The 18,665-nt window shown below is 46.1% G+C and overlaps 11 protein-coding genes across 11 annotated transcripts; 6 read left to right on the top strand and 5 right to left on the bottom strand.

Annotated features, from left to right (window-relative positions):
- Positions 1-955: 955 nt before the first annotated feature.
- LOC138968143 (histone H2B, gonadal) lies at positions 956-1,430 on the bottom strand. Its single transcript, XM_070340707.1, has one exon. It carries the CDS (start codon positions 1,388-1,390, stop codon positions 1,022-1,024), a length of 369 nt encoding a protein of 122 aa, XP_070196808.1. The 5' UTR covers positions 1,391-1,430; the 3' UTR covers positions 956-1,021.
- On the top strand, positions 1,431-2,340 carry LOC138968142 (histone H2A-like). The gene has a single exon (XM_070340706.1). It carries the CDS (start codon positions 1,553-1,555, stop codon positions 2,033-2,035), a length of 483 nt encoding a protein of 160 aa, XP_070196807.1. The 5' UTR covers positions 1,431-1,552; the 3' UTR covers positions 2,036-2,340.
- Positions 2,341-4,530: 2,190 nt separating this feature from the next.
- On the top strand, positions 4,531-5,185 carry LOC138968140 (histone H4). The gene has a single exon (XM_070340705.1). It carries the CDS (start codon positions 4,574-4,576, stop codon positions 4,883-4,885), a length of 312 nt encoding a protein of 103 aa, XP_070196806.1. The 5' UTR covers positions 4,531-4,573; the 3' UTR covers positions 4,886-5,185.
- A 78-nt stretch (positions 5,186-5,263) lies between these two features.
- On the bottom strand, positions 5,264-6,195 carry LOC138968139 (histone H3). Its single transcript, XM_070340704.1, has one exon. It carries the CDS (start codon positions 6,171-6,173, stop codon positions 5,763-5,765), a length of 411 nt encoding a protein of 136 aa, XP_070196805.1. The 5' UTR covers positions 6,174-6,195; the 3' UTR covers positions 5,264-5,762.
- A 1,270-nt stretch (positions 6,196-7,465) lies between these two features.
- LOC138968498 (histone H2B, gonadal) lies at positions 7,466-7,940 on the bottom strand. Its single transcript, XM_070341070.1, has one exon. The coding sequence runs from the start codon at positions 7,898-7,900 to the stop codon at positions 7,532-7,534; it is 369 nt and encodes a 122-aa protein (XP_070197171.1). The 5' UTR covers positions 7,901-7,940; the 3' UTR covers positions 7,466-7,531.
- On the top strand, positions 7,941-8,835 carry LOC138968497 (histone H2A-like). The gene has a single exon (XM_070341069.1). The coding sequence runs from the start codon at positions 8,063-8,065 to the stop codon at positions 8,543-8,545; it is 483 nt and encodes a 160-aa protein (XP_070197170.1). The 5' UTR covers positions 7,941-8,062; the 3' UTR covers positions 8,546-8,835.
- A 2,199-nt stretch (positions 8,836-11,034) lies between these two features.
- Positions 11,035-11,689, top strand: LOC138968138 (histone H4). Its single transcript, XM_070340703.1, has one exon. It carries the CDS (start codon positions 11,078-11,080, stop codon positions 11,387-11,389), a length of 312 nt encoding a protein of 103 aa, XP_070196804.1. The 5' UTR covers positions 11,035-11,077; the 3' UTR covers positions 11,390-11,689.
- A 482-nt stretch (positions 11,690-12,171) lies between these two features.
- On the bottom strand, positions 12,172-12,699 carry LOC138968137 (histone H3). Its single transcript, XM_070340702.1, has one exon. The coding sequence runs from the start codon at positions 12,675-12,677 to the stop codon at positions 12,267-12,269; it is 411 nt and encodes a 136-aa protein (XP_070196803.1). The 5' UTR covers positions 12,678-12,699; the 3' UTR covers positions 12,172-12,266.
- A 1,270-nt stretch (positions 12,700-13,969) lies between these two features.
- Positions 13,970-14,444, bottom strand: LOC138968496 (histone H2B, gonadal). The gene has a single exon (XM_070341068.1). It carries the CDS (start codon positions 14,402-14,404, stop codon positions 14,036-14,038), a length of 369 nt encoding a protein of 122 aa, XP_070197169.1. The 5' UTR covers positions 14,405-14,444; the 3' UTR covers positions 13,970-14,035.
- On the top strand, positions 14,445-15,339 carry LOC138968495 (histone H2A-like). Its single transcript, XM_070341067.1, has one exon. It carries the CDS (start codon positions 14,567-14,569, stop codon positions 15,047-15,049), a length of 483 nt encoding a protein of 160 aa, XP_070197168.1. The 5' UTR covers positions 14,445-14,566; the 3' UTR covers positions 15,050-15,339.
- A 2,199-nt stretch (positions 15,340-17,538) lies between these two features.
- On the top strand, positions 17,539-18,193 carry LOC138968136 (histone H4). The gene has a single exon (XM_070340701.1). It carries the CDS (start codon positions 17,582-17,584, stop codon positions 17,891-17,893), a length of 312 nt encoding a protein of 103 aa, XP_070196802.1. The 5' UTR covers positions 17,539-17,581; the 3' UTR covers positions 17,894-18,193.
- Positions 18,194-18,665: the final 472 nt, after the last annotated feature.

Here is an 18,665-nt window from a genome sequence, read left to right as displayed (position 1 = left end):
TTTCTGAATTTAATTTTTGCTGAATGTGTATCAAAGCTATTTTACTCTAATTAGACCTAACGGTTAACCTAAGAAAGAAGGACTACCAAACACAAAATGAAGCTTCTTTGCACGAAAACAAGCTGGTTATCAGCAATAAACAAAAAGTGGTCCATATTAGGGGCCCTTCCCCTAGGTCCCGCTCATTTCCATAGGATTTTAGAGGCTGTGAGACGGTGTATGATTAGACGAGGAATGAGTGGAGTAGTGGCCTATATTGATGACTTTTTGTTAGCAACAGAAACAAAAGAAGAGTGTGAAAAAATGCTTTTTACCTTGATTAGATTACTCAGAGAATTAGGGTTTAACATCAGTTGTAAGAAAGTGGTGGGGCCTACCCAGCGCATCACCTTCCTGGGGGTGGACATTGACACCCAGGCCTGCACACTGTCGTTGGGCAACGACAAGATACAACAGCTACGGCAGAAGCTACAGCAGTTTATAGTAAATGATTTGTAGGATGACGATGACGATGACGATGACGATGACGATGACGATGACGATGACGATGACGATGTAGGTAGCAAGCCAGTTTTGCGGTGATAGCGGTTTGATGCAGTGACAGTGCTGTAGTAGACAGATTGTAGTGACGCCGGCCGGCGGATATTGATGACACTAATTTGACGGTTGACAAGTGATTTTTTTGTTTGTTTATGTAGTTTTGGTTATTTGTTGGATGTTTACTATATGCTTATACGCTTTTACATTATAATGGGTAAATATTATAATGGAGTTTTGTCCCCGAGATAGATGTTGGATCCGTTGGATCCGTTGGTTCCTTGACTACTAAATTAAATATAGGGAAGGAGAGAGAGACATTGTTGTGTACATGTATTGTGTATTGTGTATTGTGTATTGAGTGTGTATTGAGTTGGTTCGTTGGCAACGAGAAATTCATCTCTCTCTGGAAAAAGTGGGTGGTCCTGAGAAGGACCTGTGTGTTTTACGTTTGCCGGTTTGGCCAAACAGCAGTTTTAAGAGTCTACTTGCTGCTGGTGTACTTGGTGACGGCCTTGGTGCCCTCACTGACGGCGTGCTTGGCCAGCTCACCGGGGAGGAGGAGGCGGACCGCGGTCTGGATCTCCCGACTGGTGATGGTGGAGCGCTTGTTGTAGTGGGCCAGTCTGGAAGCTTCAGCGGCGATTCTCTCAAAGATATCGTTGACGAAGCTGTTCATGATAGACATGGCCTTGCTGCTGATGCCAGTGTCGGGGTGCACCTGCTTGAGCACCTTGTAGATGTAGATGGCGTAGCTTTCCTTCCTCTTCCTCTTGCGCTTCTTGTCGCCGGAGCGAACAGCCTTGGCCTTGCCGGCCTTCTTGGCGCCTTTGGAGCTAACTTTGGGTGGCATGGTTGATTCGTCTGCGGGTTGTGAGTCGCAAAAGGTAGCGCCGCCAAGCCGACCGCGCTCTTTTATACAGTGCGCAAACACTCGCGCCGGCAGTGCCGCCAAAGGGGCGCTCGCCATTGGTGGATTTTGCCGTTGACTCGACGTGCAGTTGGAGGGCTAGTGATGGGTATAAAAGGGGTCGGTCGCGTCGGCGTTGGCATTATTGGATTCGTTCGCTTTGCGTACGAATTTTTCAAACATCATCCAACTTGCATCATGTCTGGTCGCGGCAAAGGAGGAAAGGTTAAGGGAAAGAGCAAGTCTCGCTCGTCCCGTGCTGGACTTCAGTTCCCCGTGGGTCGTATCCACCGTCTGTTGCGCAAGGGCAACTACGCCGAGCGTGTGGGTGCCGGTGCCCCCGTGTACCTGGCTGCCGTGCTCGAGTACTTGGCCGCTGAGGTCCTGGAGTTGGCAGGCAACGCTGCCCGCGACAACAAGAAGACGAGAATCATCCCCCGTCACCTGCAGCTGGCCATCCGCAACGACGAGGAGTTGAACAAACTTCTGTCGGGTGTGACCATCGCCCAGGGTGGTGTGCTGCCCAACATCCAGGCTGTGCTTCTGCCCAAGAAGTCCCAGACCAAGGCTCCCGGTGGCAAGGCATAACAACTTTGCCTCTTTCACCTTCTTCTACAACAGGTCCTTCTCAGGACCACCTATTTTTTCCCAAGAGAGATAGACGTCTCGTTGCTTGCTTTGCCAGTGAAAAAGTGGTGTTGTGTTGTTTTGGTTTTGTTTTTTGTCGTCAATGTCCCAGCCGTTTTGGGGGTTGTTATTACTTATAGCCACTACACAATTCAGACGTAAACAACATCATTACACATACACAAATTCAATAATAATCAGCATCACAACAAGTCGTCATGAAAGTGCGAATAGACCAAGGGTTAAAATTAATAAACCCTCATTACATTTAGTCAAGTTTTGACTAAATGTTTTAACATAGAGGGGGAATCGAGACGAGGGTCGTATGTATGTATGTATGTATGTATGTATGTATGTATGTATGTATGTATGTATGTATGTATGTATGTATGTATGTATGTATGTATGTATGTATGTATGTATGTATGTATGTATGTATGTGTCTGTGTGTGTCTGTGTCTGTGTCTGTGTGTGTGTGTGTGTCTGTGTGTCTGTGTGTGTCTGTGTCTGTCTGTGTCTGTGTGTCTCTGTGTGTCTGTGTCTGTCTGTGTCTGTCTGTCTGTCTGTCTGTCTGTCTGTCTGTCTGTCTGTGCGTGTGTGTGTGTGTAGAGCGATTCAGACCAAACAGACCGATCTTTATGACATTTTACATGAGAGTTCCTGGGAATGATATCCCCGGATGTATTTGTTTTAGCAATTTTTTTATAAAACGATCCAAATTTACGTTCATCTTATTCTTCATCATTTTGTGATTCCAAAAACATATAAATATGTTATATTTGGATTAAAAACAAGCTCTGAAAATTAAAAATATAAAAATTATGATGAAAATTAAATTTTCGAAATCAATTTAAAAACACTTTCATCTTATTTCTTGTCCGTTCCTGATTCCAAAAACATATAGATATGATATGTTTGGATTAAAAACACGCTCAAAAAGTTAAAACGAAGAGAGGTACAGAAAAGCGTGCTATCCTTCTCAGCGCAACTACTAACTACCCCGCTCTTCTTGTCAATTTCACTGCCTTTGCCACGAGCGGTGGACTTACGATGCTACGAATATACGGTCTTGCTGAAAAAGTATTTTTGCCTTACGCGACTTGTTTTATTATTATCAGGCAGAGGCTGCTTTGTGCCATCCAGCAAATCACATAGATAAAGTCATATCAGGAACATACATACATACATACATACATACATACATACATACATACATACATACATACATACATACATACATACATACATACATACATACATACATACATACATACATACATACATACATACATACATACATACATACATACATACATACATACATACATACATACATACATACATACATACATACATACATACATACATACACAATGTTGTACAGATGAAAATAGTCAAGGCATGCACAAATCACAGCCACAAAAACGCTTTTGTCCAACAACCACATGCACCACGGGTGCCTGCCTGAACCCTGCCTACGGTAGGTGATCGCATCAAAACAAACGTGGATGACAAGTGAATGTGAAGCCTAATTGATAAGGTGAATCCGACGGGCGCTGTGGCGGGGTGGTAAGACGTCGGCCTCTAGTAATCGGAAGGTCGAGGGATCGAATCCAGGCCCGGCCTGTTAAGTGTGGAGATTTTTCCGATCTCCCAGGTCAACTTATGTGCAGACCTGCTAGTGGCGTATCCCCCTTCGTGTGTACACGCAAGCACAAGACCAAGTGCGCACGGAAAAGATCCTGTAATCCATGTCAGAGTTCGGTGGGTTATAGAAACACGAAAATACCCAGCATGCTTCCTCCGAAAGCGGCGTATGGCTGCCTTAATGGCGGGGAAAAAACGGTCATACACGTAAAATTCCACTCGTGCAAAAACACGAGTGTGCGTGGGAGTTTCAGCCCACGAAGGCAGAAGAAGAAGAACAAGAACAAGAACAAAAAGAACAAGAACAAGAACAAGAAGACGAAGAAGGTAAGGTGAATCGAGTTGCTACGCCAACAAGCAACGTTTCAAGTGAGCAGGCTTCAAGTTGCATCACATTCACATGGAGAATGTACAACTTGAATCGATGTGCCGCAGGCTATAATGATAATGATAATGATGTCCTTCTTTGCAGCAATGTATCTAAATGATCATATAGCTGCAATTCCTGCCACACAGACTTTTCACATTGCAGGTTGGGGCTGGGTATGAGCAATTTGAGATATGATGTGTTTTACTTGAGCTGAAGACATTTGCTGACAGTGACAGTGGACAGTGACCAGTGACAGTGACCAGTGACAGTGACCAGTGACACAGACACAGACACAGACACAGACACAGACAGTGGGTGTGAAAATAGAGCGAGGCGACTCTTCGCTCTCTCAGCCAATCAAAGTTCACGCTTGTGGAGCGGTGTTTTGCTTTCTCACGGGCCCGCGTCTGCTGTATATAAGGCGGCTGCGCCGGCGAGCTGAGAAGCATTCTCGAATCGCACGACTCGTAGAAACATTCATCATGACTGGCCGTGGTAAAGGAGGAAAGGGTCTCGGAAAGGGGGGCGCCAAGCGTCACAGGAAAGTTTTGCGTGATAACATCCAGGGTATCACCAAGCCCGCTATCCGTCGTCTGGCTCGCCGTGGCGGTGTCAAGCGTATCTCTGGTCTCATCTACGAGGAGACTCGCGGAGTTCTCAAGGTATTCCTGGAGAACGTGATCCGTGATGCCGTCACGTACACTGAGCACGCCAAGAGGAAGACTGTGACCGCCATGGATGTGGTCTACGCCCTCAAACGCCAGGGTCGTACTCTGTACGGCTTCGGTGGTTAGACGCATCAAGTCGCGGATCTCGCATCCACAATAACCCTTCTCCGGTCCTTCTTAGGACCACCTTCATTTTCCCAAGAGGGGCTGAATGTGTCTCGTTGCCACTGCTAACTCCTTCGTGTTTACATATTAAAACACTATTGTTTGTTATTGTTTTGTCATTGATAGTGTCGTCGTAAATCTATACAAGTGTTGGCTAAGTAAACAAAAGAGAAGGAGGGAGGGCAGGGGGTTGGATGTATGATTGCAACTGAGCGAAAGGGAACTGTCAAGAAAATGATGAGAGGCAAATAAAATGATCACTTATTGATATCAAATTGGAGCGCTTCAAGCCACAGACGGGGTCAATTTGATGCCAACCAGTGTCGATAAGCGCACAAGCAGAATGGATTATGACGTGCTCATTCATTTGTGCTCATCACACAGAGCTTCACTCATAGAGAAAGGGATCCCTCCCATTGGTGTTGTGTTGCATTAGAGATAGAAAGTAACGATTTGCGGGATAGAAATAATGCATTCTTGACCATGATTTTGTAGTGAGAGTGCTCATTTTGGACAAGAAAGCCGTCCATAGGGCAGAGAGAGAAGGCAAATTGTTGAAATGCATTAGCTGTTGATGTTTGGTCAAATACAGATGACAAATAGGGGTTTGAAATGATCATATGCGCAGGGACAACACAAGGGCTGGAGTTTTTGGTTCGTTAAAAGGAGTGTGACTATAGTGCGAGTACTTAGGGAGGGTTTTGAAAGGAAATGTTTATGTTTGCTTCGAGTGTAACAATTAGGATGGCAACGAGAGCAGACCAACTCTTTTGGGAAAAATGAAGGTGGCTCTGAAAAGAGCCGGGTTTGGAGGAGTCGGAACCGTTGGAGGGGCAACTTAAGCACGCTCTCCGCGGATACGGCGGGCCAGCTGGATGTCCTTGGGCATGATGGTGACACGCTTGGCATGGATGGCGCACAGGTTGGTGTCCTCAAAGAGACCGACCAGGTAAGCCTCGCTGGCCTCCTGCAGAGCCATGACGGCAGAGCTCTGGAAGCGCAGGTCTGTCTTGAAGTCCTGGGCGATTTCGCGCACCAGACGCTGGAAGGGCAGCTTGCGGATCAGGAGCTCGGTGCTCTTCTGGTAACGACGGATCTCACGAAGAGCCACAGTTCCAGGCCTGTAACGATGAGGTTTCTTGACCCCTCCAGTGGCAGGGGCGCTTTTGCGAGCGGCCTTGGTTGCCAGCTGTTTGCGAGGAGCTTTTCCTCCGGTGGATTTACGGGCGGTTTGCTTGGTACGTGCCATTTCGAAGTTAGAGTCGACTGAGCAGCCAGGAACTAGAGAGACGTTTTATATGGGAAAGGCATTCGCAGCCCTGGCGCGCCGCTCTGATTTTAGCCAATGAAAGCCGTGGAGACATCAGCCGAAGATTCAAGCAACATTACCGTACAGGGCCACTTTTTGGGGGGTCTCTGTGCTGTGCTGTCGTGCGTGTGTGTGTGTGTGTGTGTGTGTGTGTGTGTGTGTGTGTGTGTGTGTGTGTGTGTGTGTGTGCCGTCAAAAGTACCAGGTACAAAGTATGATAAAGAAAGAAAGGAACGTACAAACTGACAAGCAAGCACACAAAAATGAAACCTTAACACACGCGTGCACAGCTCACAGCTAAATAAATGCTGAGGTGAACGCTCTTGTAAAAAAGTGTGTATGTACAAAGACGAGTTCTTTACATGTTATACGAGCAGGGCGCGCAAGGTGACAAAAACGAAAGAAGCAGTTGTGAAAAAGTGAAGTGAACACTTTTACGAGCGGCACACGTTTTGACAGTAGGAATTTGAGAGACAGCGAAGGAGAGAACATATGCTACACATAAGAGGCTGGCGACTTTGTGCAAAGTAATGGGTGTGCCGCTAATTAGTGTTAGAAAACTGCAACAGAGTAACAGGTATTTTGTCCGTTGTGTCTGAGTGGCGAGGTAGGCGTTTGATTTCTCTGTTTATTCACGTGTTATTTTAACCACAAAGAACTACAACAAAGAACAACAAAGAAAGAACACCATAAAAGTACCAGATATATTTTGAGGGTTGGTAAAAGTTGGTTGAGTTTTGTGAGATGCGTGAGATATATAGTAAATGATTTGTAGGATGACGATGACGATGACGATGACGATGACGATGACGATGACGATGACGATGACGATGTAGGTAGCAAGCCAGTTTTGCGGTGATAGCGGTTTGATGCAGTGACAGTGCTGTAGTAGACAGATTGTAGTGACGCCGGCCGGCGGATATTGATGACACTAATTTGACGGTTGACAAGTGATTTTTTTGTTTGTTTATGTAGTTTTGGTTATTTGTTGGATGTTTACTATATGCTTATACGCTTTTACATTATAATGGGTAAATATTATAATGGAGTTTTGTCCCCGAGATAGATGTTGGATCCGTTGGATCCGTTGGTTCCTTGACTACTAAATTAAATATAGGGAAGGAGAGAGAGACATTGTTGTGTACATGTATTGTGTATTGTGTATTGTGTATTGAGTGTGTATTGAGTTGGTTCGTTGGCAACGAGAAATTCATCTCTCTCTGGAAAAAGTGGGTGGTCCTGAGAAGGACCTGTGTGTTTTACGTTTGCCGGTTTGGCCAAACAGCAGTTTTAAGAGTCTACTTGCTGCTGGTGTACTTGGTGACGGCCTTGGTGCCCTCACTGACGGCGTGCTTGGCCAGCTCACCGGGGAGGAGGAGGCGGACCGCGGTCTGGATCTCCCGACTGGTGATGGTGGAGCGCTTGTTGTAGTGGGCCAGTCTGGAAGCTTCAGCGGCGATTCTCTCAAAGATATCGTTGACGAAGCTGTTCATGATAGACATGGCCTTGCTGCTGATGCCAGTGTCGGGGTGCACCTGCTTGAGCACCTTGTAGATGTAGATGGCGTAGCTTTCCTTCCTCTTCCTCTTGCGCTTCTTGTCGCCGGAGCGAACAGCCTTGGCCTTGCCGGCCTTCTTGGCGCCTTTGGAGCTAACTTTGGGTGGCATGGTTGATTCGTCTGCGGGTTGTGAGTCGCAAAAGGTAGCGCCGCCAAGCCGACCGCGCTCTTTTATACAGTGCGCAAACACTCGCGCCGGCAGTGCCGCCAAAGGGGCGCTCGCCATTGGTGGATTTTGCCGTTGACTCGACGTGCAGTTGGAGGGCTAGTGATGGGTATAAAAGGGGTCGGTCGCGTCGGCGTTGGCATTATTGGATTCGTTCGCTTTGCGTACGAATTTTTCAAACATCATCCAACTTGCATCATGTCTGGTCGCGGCAAAGGAGGAAAGGTTAAGGGAAAGAGCAAGTCTCGCTCGTCCCGTGCTGGACTTCAGTTCCCCGTGGGTCGTATCCACCGTCTGTTGCGCAAGGGCAACTACGCCGAGCGTGTGGGTGCCGGTGCCCCCGTGTACCTGGCTGCCGTGCTCGAGTACTTGGCCGCTGAGGTCCTGGAGTTGGCAGGCAACGCTGCCCGCGACAACAAGAAGACGAGAATCATCCCCCGTCACCTGCAGCTGGCCATCCGCAACGACGAGGAGTTGAACAAACTTCTGTCGGGTGTGACCATCGCCCAGGGTGGTGTGCTGCCCAACATCCAGGCTGTGCTTCTGCCCAAGAAGTCCCAGACCAAGGCTCCCGGTGGCAAGGCATAACAACTTTGCCTCTTTCACCTTCTTCTACAACAGGTCCTTCTCAGGACCACCTATTTTTTCCCAAGAGAGATAGACGTCTCGTTGCTTGCTTTGCCAGTGAAAAAGTGGTGTTGTGTTGTTTTGGTTTTGTTTTTTGTCGTCAATGTCCCAGCCGTTTTGGGGGTTGTTATTACTTATAGCCACTACACAATTCAGACGTAAACAACATCATTACACATACACAAATTCAATAATAATCAGCATCACAACAAGTCGTCATGAAAGTGCGAATAGACCAAGGGTTAAAATTAATAAACCCTCATTACATTTAGTCAAGTTTTGACTAAATGTTTTAACATAGAGGGGGAATCGAGACGAGGGTCGTATGTATGTATGTATGTATGTATGTATGTATGTATGTATGTATGTATGTATGTATGTATGTATGTATGTATGTATGTATGTATGTATGTATGTATGTATGTATGTATGTATGTGTGTGTGTGTGTGTGTATATGTGTGTGTGTGTGTGTGTGTCTGTGTGTCTGTGTGTGTCTGTGTCTGTGTGTGTCTGTGTGTCTCTGTGTGTCTGTGTCTGTCTGTGTCTGTCTGTCTGTCTGTCTGTCTGTCTGTCTGTCTGTCTGTGCGTGTGTGTGTGTGTAGAGCGATTCAGACCAAACAGACCGATCTTTATGACATTTTACATGAGAGTTCCTGGGAATGATATCCCCGGATGTATTTGTTTTAGCAATTTTTTTATAAAACGATCCAAATTTACGTTCATCTTATTCTTCATCATTTTGTGATTCCAAAAACATATAAATATGTTATATTTGGATTAAAAACAAGCTCTGAAAATTAAAAATATAAAAATTATGATGAAAATTAAATTTTCGAAATCAATTTAAAAACACTTTCATCTTATTTCTTGTCCGTTCCTGATTCCAAAAACATATAGATATGATATGTTTGGATTAAAAACACGCTCAAAAAGTTAAAACGAAGAGAGGTACAGAAAAGCGTGCTATCCTTCTCAGCGCAACTACTAACTACCCCGCTCTTCTTGTCAATTTCACTGCCTTTGCCACGAGCGGTGGACTTACGATGCTACGAATATACGGTCTTGCTGAAAAAGTATTTTTGCCTTACGCGACTTGTTTTATTATTATCAGGCAGAGGCTGCTTTGTGCCATCCAGCAAATCACATAGATAAAGTCATATCAGGAACATACATACATACATACATACATACATACATACATACATACATACATACATACATACATACATACATACATACATACATACATACATACATACATACATACATACATACATACATACATACATACATACATACATACATACATACATACATACATACATACATACATACATACATACATACATACATACATACATACACAATGTTGTACAGATGAAAATAGTCAAGGCATGCACAAATCACAGCCACAAAAACGCTTTTGTCCAACAACCACATGCACCACGGGTGCCTGCCTGAACCCTGCCTACGGTAGGTGATCGCATCAAAACAAACGTGGATGACAAGTGAATGTGAAGCCTAATTGATAAGGTGAATCCGACGGGCGCTGTGGCGGGGTGGTAAGACGTCGGCCTCTAGTAATCGGAAGGTCGAGGGATCGAATCCAGGCCCGGCCTGTTAAGTGTGGAGATTTTTCCGATCTCCCAGGTCAACTTATGTGCAGACCTGCTAGTGGCGTATCCCCCTTCGTGTGTACACGCAAGCACAAGACCAAGTGCGCACGGAAAAGATCCTGTAATCCATGTCAGAGTTCGGTGGGTTATAGAAACACGAAAATACCCAGCATGCTTCCTCCGAAAGCGGCGTATGGCTGCCTTAATGGCGGGGAAAAAACGGTCATACACGTAAAATTCCACTCGTGCAAAAACACGAGTGTGCGTGGGAGTTTCAGCCCACGAAGGCAGAAGAAGAAGAACAAGAACAAGAACAAAAAGAACAAGAACAAGAACAAGAAGACGAAGAAGGTAAGGTGAATCGAGTTGCTACGCCAACAAGCAACGTTTCAAGTGAGCAGGCTTCAAGTTGCATCACATTCACATGGAGAATGTACAACTTGAATCGATGTGCCGCAGGCTATAATGATAATGATAATGATGTCCTTCTTTGCAGCAATGTATCTAAATGATCATATAGCTGCAATTCCTGCCACACAGACTTTTCACATTGCAGGTTGGGGCTGGGTATGAGCAATTTGAGATATGATGTGTTTTACTTGAGCTGAAGACATTTGCTGACAGTGACAGTGGACAGTGACCAGTGACAGTGACCAGTGACAGTGACCAGTGACACAGACACAGACACAGACACAGACACAGACAGTGGGTGTGAAAATAGAGCGAGGCGACTCTTCGCTCTCTCAGCCAATCAAAGTTCACGCTTGTGGAGCGGTGTTTTGCTTTCTCACGGGCCCGCGTCTGCTGTATATAAGGCGGCTGCGCCGGCGAGCTGAGAAGCATTCTCGAATCGCACGACTCGTAGAAACATTCATCATGACTGGCCGTGGTAAAGGAGGAAAGGGTCTCGGAAAGGGGGGCGCCAAGCGTCACAGGAAAGTTTTGCGTGATAACATCCAGGGTATCACCAAGCCCGCTATCCGTCGTCTGGCTCGCCGTGGCGGTGTCAAGCGTATCTCTGGTCTCATCTACGAGGAGACTCGCGGAGTTCTCAAGGTATTCCTGGAGAACGTGATCCGTGATGCCGTCACGTACACTGAGCACGCCAAGAGGAAGACTGTGACCGCCATGGATGTGGTCTACGCCCTCAAACGCCAGGGTCGTACTCTGTACGGCTTCGGTGGTTAGACGCATCAAGTCGCGGATCTCGCATCCACAATAACCCTTCTCCGGTCCTTCTTAGGACCACCTTCATTTTCCCAAGAGGGGCTGAATGTGTCTCGTTGCCACTGCTAACTCCTTCGTGTTTACATATTAAAACACTATTGTTTGTTATTGTTTTGTCATTGATAGTGTCGTCGTAAATCTATACAAGTGTTGGCTACGTAAACAAAAGAGAAGGAGGGAGGGCAGGGGGTTGGATGTATGATTGCAACTGAGCGAAAGGGAACTGTCAAGAAAATGATGAGAGGCAAATAAAATGATCACTTATTGATATCAAATTGGAGCGCTTCAAGCCACAGACGGGGTCAATTTGATGCCAACCAGTGTCGATAGGCGCACAAGCAGAATGGATTATGACGTGCTCATTCATTTGTGCTCATCACACAGAGCTTCACTCATAGAGAAAGGGATCCCTCCCATTGGTGTTGTGTTGCATTAGAGATAGAAAGTAACGATTTGCGGGATAGAAATAATGCATTCTTGACCATGATTTTGTAGTGAGAGTGCTCATTTTGGACAAGAAAGCCGTCCATAGGGCAGAGAGAGAAGGCAAATTGTTGAAATGCATTAGCTGTTGATGTTTGGTCAAATACAGATGACAAATAGGGGTTTGAAATGATCATATGCGCAGGGACAACACAAGGGCTGGAGTTTTTGGTTCGTTAAATGGAGTGTGACTATAGTGCGAGTACTTAGGGAGGGTGTTGAAAGGAAATGTTTATGGTTGCTACGAGTGTAACAATTAGGATGGCAACGAGAGCAGACCAACTCTTTTGGGAAAAATGAAGGTGGCTCTGAAAAGAGCCGGGTTTGGAGGAGTCGGAACCGTTGGAGGGGCAACTTAAGCACGCTCTCCGCGGATACGGCGGGCCAGCTGGATGTCCTTGGGCATGATGGTGACACGCTTGGCATGGATGGCGCACAGGTTGGTGTCCTCAAAGAGACCGACCAGGTAAGCCTCGCTGGCCTCCTGCAGAGCCATGACGGCAGAGCTCTGGAAGCGCAGGTCTGTCTTGAAGTCCTGGGCGATTTCGCGCACCAGACGCTGGAAGGGCAGCTTGCGGATCAGGAGCTCGGTGCTCTTCTGGTAACGACGGATCTCACGAAGAGCCACAGTTCCAGGCCTGTAACGATGAGGTTTCTTGACTCCTCCAGTGGCAGGGGCGCTTTTGCGAGCGGCCTTGGTTGCCAGCTGTTTGCGAGGAGCTTTTCCTCCGGTGGATTTACGGGCGGTTTGCTTGGTACGTGCCATTTCGAAGTTAGAGTCGACTGAGCAGCCAGGAACTAGAGAGACGTTTTATATGGGAAAGGCATTCGCAGCCCTGGCGCGCCGCTCTGATTTTAGCCAATGAAAGCCGTGGAGACATCAGCCGAAGATTCAAGCAACATTACCGTACAGGGCCACTTTTTGGGGGGTCTCTGTGCTGTGCTGTCGTGCGTGTGTGTGTGTGTGTGTGTGTGTGTGTGTGTGTGTGTGTGTGTGTGTGTGTGTGTGTGTGTGCCGTCAAAAGTACCAGGTACAAAGTATGATAAAGAAAGAAAGGAACGTACAAACTGACAAGCAAGCACACAAAAATGAAACCTTAACACACGCGTGCACAGCTCACAGCTAAATAAATGCTGAGGTGAACGCTCTTGTAAAAAAGTGTGTATGTACAAAGACGAGTTCTTTACATGTTATACGAGCAGGGCGCGCAAGGTGACAAAAACGAAAGAAGCAGTTGTGAAAAAGTGAAGTGAACACTTTTACGAGCGGCACACGTTTTGACAGTAGGAATTTGAGAGACAGCGAAGGAGAGAACATATGCTACACATAAGAGGCTGGCGACTTTGTGCAAAGTAATGGGTGTGCCGCTAATTAGTGTTAGAAAACTGCAACAGAGTAACAGGTATTTTGTCCGTTGTGTCTGAGTGGCGAGGTAGGCGTTTGATTTCTCTGTTTATTCACGTGTTATTTTAACCACAAAGAACTACAACAAAGAACAACAAAGAAAGAACACCATAAAAGTACCAGATATATTTTGAGGGTTGGTAAAAGTTGGTTGAGTTTTGTGAGATGCGTGAGATATATAGTAAATGATTTGTAGGATGACGATGACGATGACGATGACGATGACGATGACGATGACGATGACGATGACGATGTAGGTAGCAAGCCAGTTTTGCGGTGATAGCGGTTTGATGCAGTGACAGTGCTGTAGTAGACAGATTGTAGTGACGCCGGCCGGCGGATATTGATGACACTAATTTGACGGTTGACAAGTGATTTTTTTGTTTGTTTATGTAGTTTTGGTTATTTGTTGGATGTTTACTATATGCTTATACGCTTTTACATTATAATGGGTAAATATTATAATGGAGTTTTGTCCCCGAGATAGATGTTGGATCCGTTGGATCCGTTGGTTCCTTGACTACTAAATTAAATATAGGGAAGGAGAGAGAGACATTGTTGTGTACATGTATTGTGTATTGTGTATTGTGTATTGAGTGTGTATTGAGTTGGTTCGTTGGCAACGAGAAATTCATCTCTCTCTGGAAAAAGTGGGTGGTCCTGAGAAGGACCTGTGTGTTTTACGTTTGCCGGTTTGGCCAAACAGCAGTTTTAAGAGTCTACTTGCTGCTGGTGTACTTGGTGACGGCCTTGGTGCCCTCACTGACGGCGTGCTTGGCCAGCTCACCGGGGAGGAGGAGGCGGACCGCGGTCTGGATCTCCCGACTGGTGATGGTGGAGCGCTTGTTGTAGTGGGCCAGTCTGGAAGCTTCAGCGGCGATTCTCTCAAAGATATCGTTGACGAAGCTGTTCATGATAGACATGGCCTTGCTGCTGATGCCAGTGTCGGGGTGCACCTGCTTGAGCACCTTGTAGATGTAGATGGCGTAGCTTTCCTTCCTCTTCCTCTTGCGCTTCTTGTCGCCGGAGCGAACAGCCTTGGCCTTGCCGGCCTTCTTGGCGCCTTTGGAGCTAACTTTGGGTGGCATGGTTGATTCGTCTGCGGGTTGTGAGTCGCAAAAGGTAGCGCCGCCAAGCCGACCGCGCTCTTTTATACAGTGCGCAAACACTCGCGCCGGCAGTGCCGCCAAAGGGGCGCTCGCCATTGGTGGATTTTGCCGTTGACTCGACGTGCAGTTGGAGGGCTAGTGATGGGTATAAAAGGGGTCGGTCGCGTCGGCGTTGGCATTATTGGATTCGTTCGCTTTGCGTACGAATTTTTCAAACATCATCCAACTTGCATCATGTCTGGTCGCGGCAAAGGAGGAAAGGTTAAGGGAAAGAGCAAGTCTCGCTCGTCCCGTGCTGGACTTCAGTTCCCCGTGGGTCGTATCCACCGTCTGTTGCGCAAGGGCAACTACGCCGAGCGTGTGGGTGCCGGTGCCCCCGTGTACCTGGCTGCCGTGCTCGAGTACTTGGCCGCTGAGGTCCTGGAGTTGGCAGGCAACGCTGCCCGCGACAACAAGAAGACGAGAATCATCCCCCGTCACCTGCAGCTGGCCATCCGCAACGACGAGGAGTTGAACAAACTTCTGTCGGGTGTGACCATCGCCCAGGGTGGTGTGCTGCCCAACATCCAGGCTGTGCTTCTGCCCAAGAAGTCCCAGACCAAGGCTCCCGGTGGCAAGGCATAACAACTTTGCCTCTTTCACCTTCTTCTACAACAGGTCCTTCTCAGGACCACCTATTTTTTCCCAAGAGAGATAGACGTCTCGTTGCTTGCTTTGCCAGTGAAAAAGTGGTGTTGTGTTGTTTTGGTTTTGTTTTTTGTCGTCAATGTCCCAGCCGTTTTGGGGGTTGTTATTACTTATAGCCACTACACAATTCAGACGTAAACAACATCATTACACATACACAAATTCAATAATAATCAGCATCACAACAAGTCGTCATGAAAGTGCGAATAGACCAAGGGTTAAAATTAATAAACCCTCATTACATTTAGTCAAGTTTTGACTAAATGTTTTAACATAGAGGGGGAATCGAGACGAGGGTCGTATGTATGTATGTATGTATGTATGTATGTATGTATGTATGTATGTATGTATGTATGTATGTATGTATGTATGTATGTATGTATGTATGTATGTATGTATGTATGTATGTATGTGTGTGTGTGTGTGTGTATGTGTGTGTGTGTGTGTGTGTGTCTGTGTGTCTGTGTGTGTCTGTGTCTGTGTGTCTCGGTGTGTCTCTGTGTGTCTGTGTCTGTCTGTGTCTGTCTGTCTGTCTGTCTGTCTGTCTGTCTGTCTGTCTGTGCGTGTGTGTGTGTGTAGAGCGATTCAGACCAAACAGACCGATCTTTATGACATTTTACATGAGAGTTCCTGGGAATGATATCCCCGGATGTATTTGTTTTAGCAATTTTTTTATAAAACGATCCAAATTTACGTTCATCTTATTCTTCATCATTTTGTGATTCCAAAAACATATAAATATGTTATATTTGGATTAAAAACAAGCTCTGAAAATTAAAAATATAAAAATTATGATGAAAATTAAATTTTCGAAATCAATTTAAAAACACTTTCATCTTATTTCTTGTCCGTTCCTGATTCCAAAAACATATAGATATGATATGTTTGGATTAAAAACACGCTCAAAAAGTTAAAACGAAGAGAGGTACAGAAAAGCGTGCTATCCTTCTCAGCGCAACTACTAACTACCCCGCTCTTCTTGTCAATTTCACTGCCTTTGCCACGAGCGGTGGACTTACGATGCTACGAATATACGGTCTTGCTGAAAAAGTATTTTTGCCTTACGCGACTTGTTTTATTATTATCAGGCAGAGGCTGCTTTGTGCCATCCAGCAAATCACATAGATAAAGTCATATCAGGAACATACATACATACATACATACATACATACATACATACATACATACATACATACATACATACATACATACATACATACATACATACATACATACATACATACATACATACATACATACATACATACATACATACATACATACATACATACATACATACATACATACATACATACATACATACATACATACATACATACACAATGTTGTACAGATGAAAATAGTCAAGGCATGCACAAATCACAGCCACAAAAACGCTTTTGTCCAACAACCACATGCACCACGGGTGCCTGCCTGAACCCTGCCTACGGTAGGTGATCGCATCAAAACAAACGTGGATGACAAGTGAATGTGAAGCCTAATTGATAAGGTGAATCCGACGGGCGCTGTGGCGGGGTGGTAAGACGTCGGCCTCTAGTAATCGGAAGGTCGAGGGATCGAATCCAGGCCCGGCCTGTTAAGTGTGGAGATTTTTCCGATCTCCCAGGTCAACTTATGTGCAGACCTGCTAGTGGCGTATCCCCCTTCGTGTGTACACGCAAGCACAAGACCAAGTGCGCACGGAAAAGATCCTGTAATCCATGTCAGAGTTCGGTGGGTTATAGAAACACGAAAATACCCAGCATGCTTCCTCCGAAAGCGGCGTATGGCTGCCTTAATGGCGGGGAAAAAACGGTCATACACGTAAAATTCCACTCGTGCAAAAACACGAGTGTGCGTGGGAGTTTCAGCCCACGAAGGCAGAAGAAGAAGAACAAGAACAAGAACAAAAAGAACAAGAACAAGAACAAGAAGACGAAGAAGGTAAGGTGAATCGAGTTGCTACGCCAACAAGCAACGTTTCAAGTGAGCAGGCTTCAAGTTGCATCACATTCACATGGAGAATGTACAACTTGAATCGATGTGCCGCAGGCTATAATGATAATGATAATGATGTCCTTCTTTGCAGCAATGTATCTAAATGATCATATAGCTGCAATTCCTGCCACACAGACTTTTCACATTGCAGGTTGGGGCTGGGTATGAGCAATTTGAGATATGATGTGTTTTACTTGAGCTGAAGACATTTGCTGACAGTGACAGTGGACAGTGACCAGTGACAGTGACCAGTGACAGTGACCAGTGACACAGACACAGACACAGACACAGACACAGACAGTGGGTGTGAAAATAGAGCGAGGCGACTCTTCGCTCTCTCAGCCAATCAAAGTTCACGCTTGTGGAGCGGTGTTTTGCTTTCTCACGGGCCCGCGTCTGCTGTATATAAGGCGGCTGCGCCGGCGAGCTGAGAAGCATTCTCGAATCGCACGACTCGTAGAAACATTCATCATGACTGGCCGTGGTAAAGGAGGAAAGGGTCTCGGAAAGGGGGGCGCCAAGCGTCACAGGAAAGTTTTGCGTGATAACATCCAGGGTATCACCAAGCCCGCTATCCGTCGTCTGGCTCGCCGTGGCGGTGTCAAGCGTATCTCTGGTCTCATCTACGAGGAGACTCGCGGAGTTCTCAAGGTATTCCTGGAGAACGTGATCCGTGATGCCGTCACGTACACTGAGCACGCCAAGAGGAAGACTGTGACCGCCATGGATGTGGTCTACGCCCTCAAACGCCAGGGTCGTACTCTGTACGGCTTCGGTGGTTAGACGCATCAAGTCGCGGATCTCGCATCCACAATAACCCTTCTCCGGTCCTTCTTAGGACCACCTTCATTTTCCCAAGAGGGGCTGAATGTGTCTCGTTGCCACTGCTAACTCCTTCGTGTTTACATATTAAAACACTATTGTTTGTTATTGTTTTGTCATTGATAGTGTCGTCGTAAATCTATACAAGTGTTGGCTACGTAAACAAAAGAGAAGGAGGGAGGGCAGGGGGTTGGATGTATGATTGCAACTGAGCGAAAGGGAACTGTCAAGAAAATGATGAGAGGCAAATAAAATGATCACTTATTGATATCAAATTGGAGCGCTTCAAGCCACAGACGGGGTCAATTTGATGCCAACCAGTGTCGATAGGCGCACAAGCAGAATGGATTATGACGTGCTCATTCATTTGTGCTCATCACACAGAGCTTCACTCATAGAGAAAGGGATCCCTCCCATTGGTGTTGTGTTGCATTAGAGATAGAAAGTAACGATTTGCGGGATAGAAATAATGCATTCTTGACCATGATTTTGTAGTGAGAGTGCTCATTTTGGACAAGAAAGCCGTCCATAGGGCAGAGAGAGAAGGCAAATTGTTGAAATGCAATTAGCTGTTGATGTTTGGTCAAATACAGATGACAAATAGGGGTTTGAAATGATCATATGCGCAGGGACAACACAAGGGCTGGAGTTTTTGGTTCGTTAAATGGAGTGTGACTATAGTGCGAGTACTTAGGGAGGGTGTTGAAAGGAAATGTTTATGGTTGCTACGAGT

Source organism: Littorina saxatilis, linkage group LG6 (genome assembly GCF_037325665.1).
Source record: "Littorina saxatilis isolate snail1 linkage group LG6, US_GU_Lsax_2.0, whole genome shotgun sequence".
In the NCBI taxonomy this organism is placed as follows: domain Eukaryota; kingdom Metazoa; phylum Mollusca; class Gastropoda; order Littorinimorpha; family Littorinidae; genus Littorina; species Littorina saxatilis.
The sequence above is the reverse complement of the archived record's forward strand: the minus strand, read 5'-3'. Positions and strand labels throughout refer to the sequence as shown.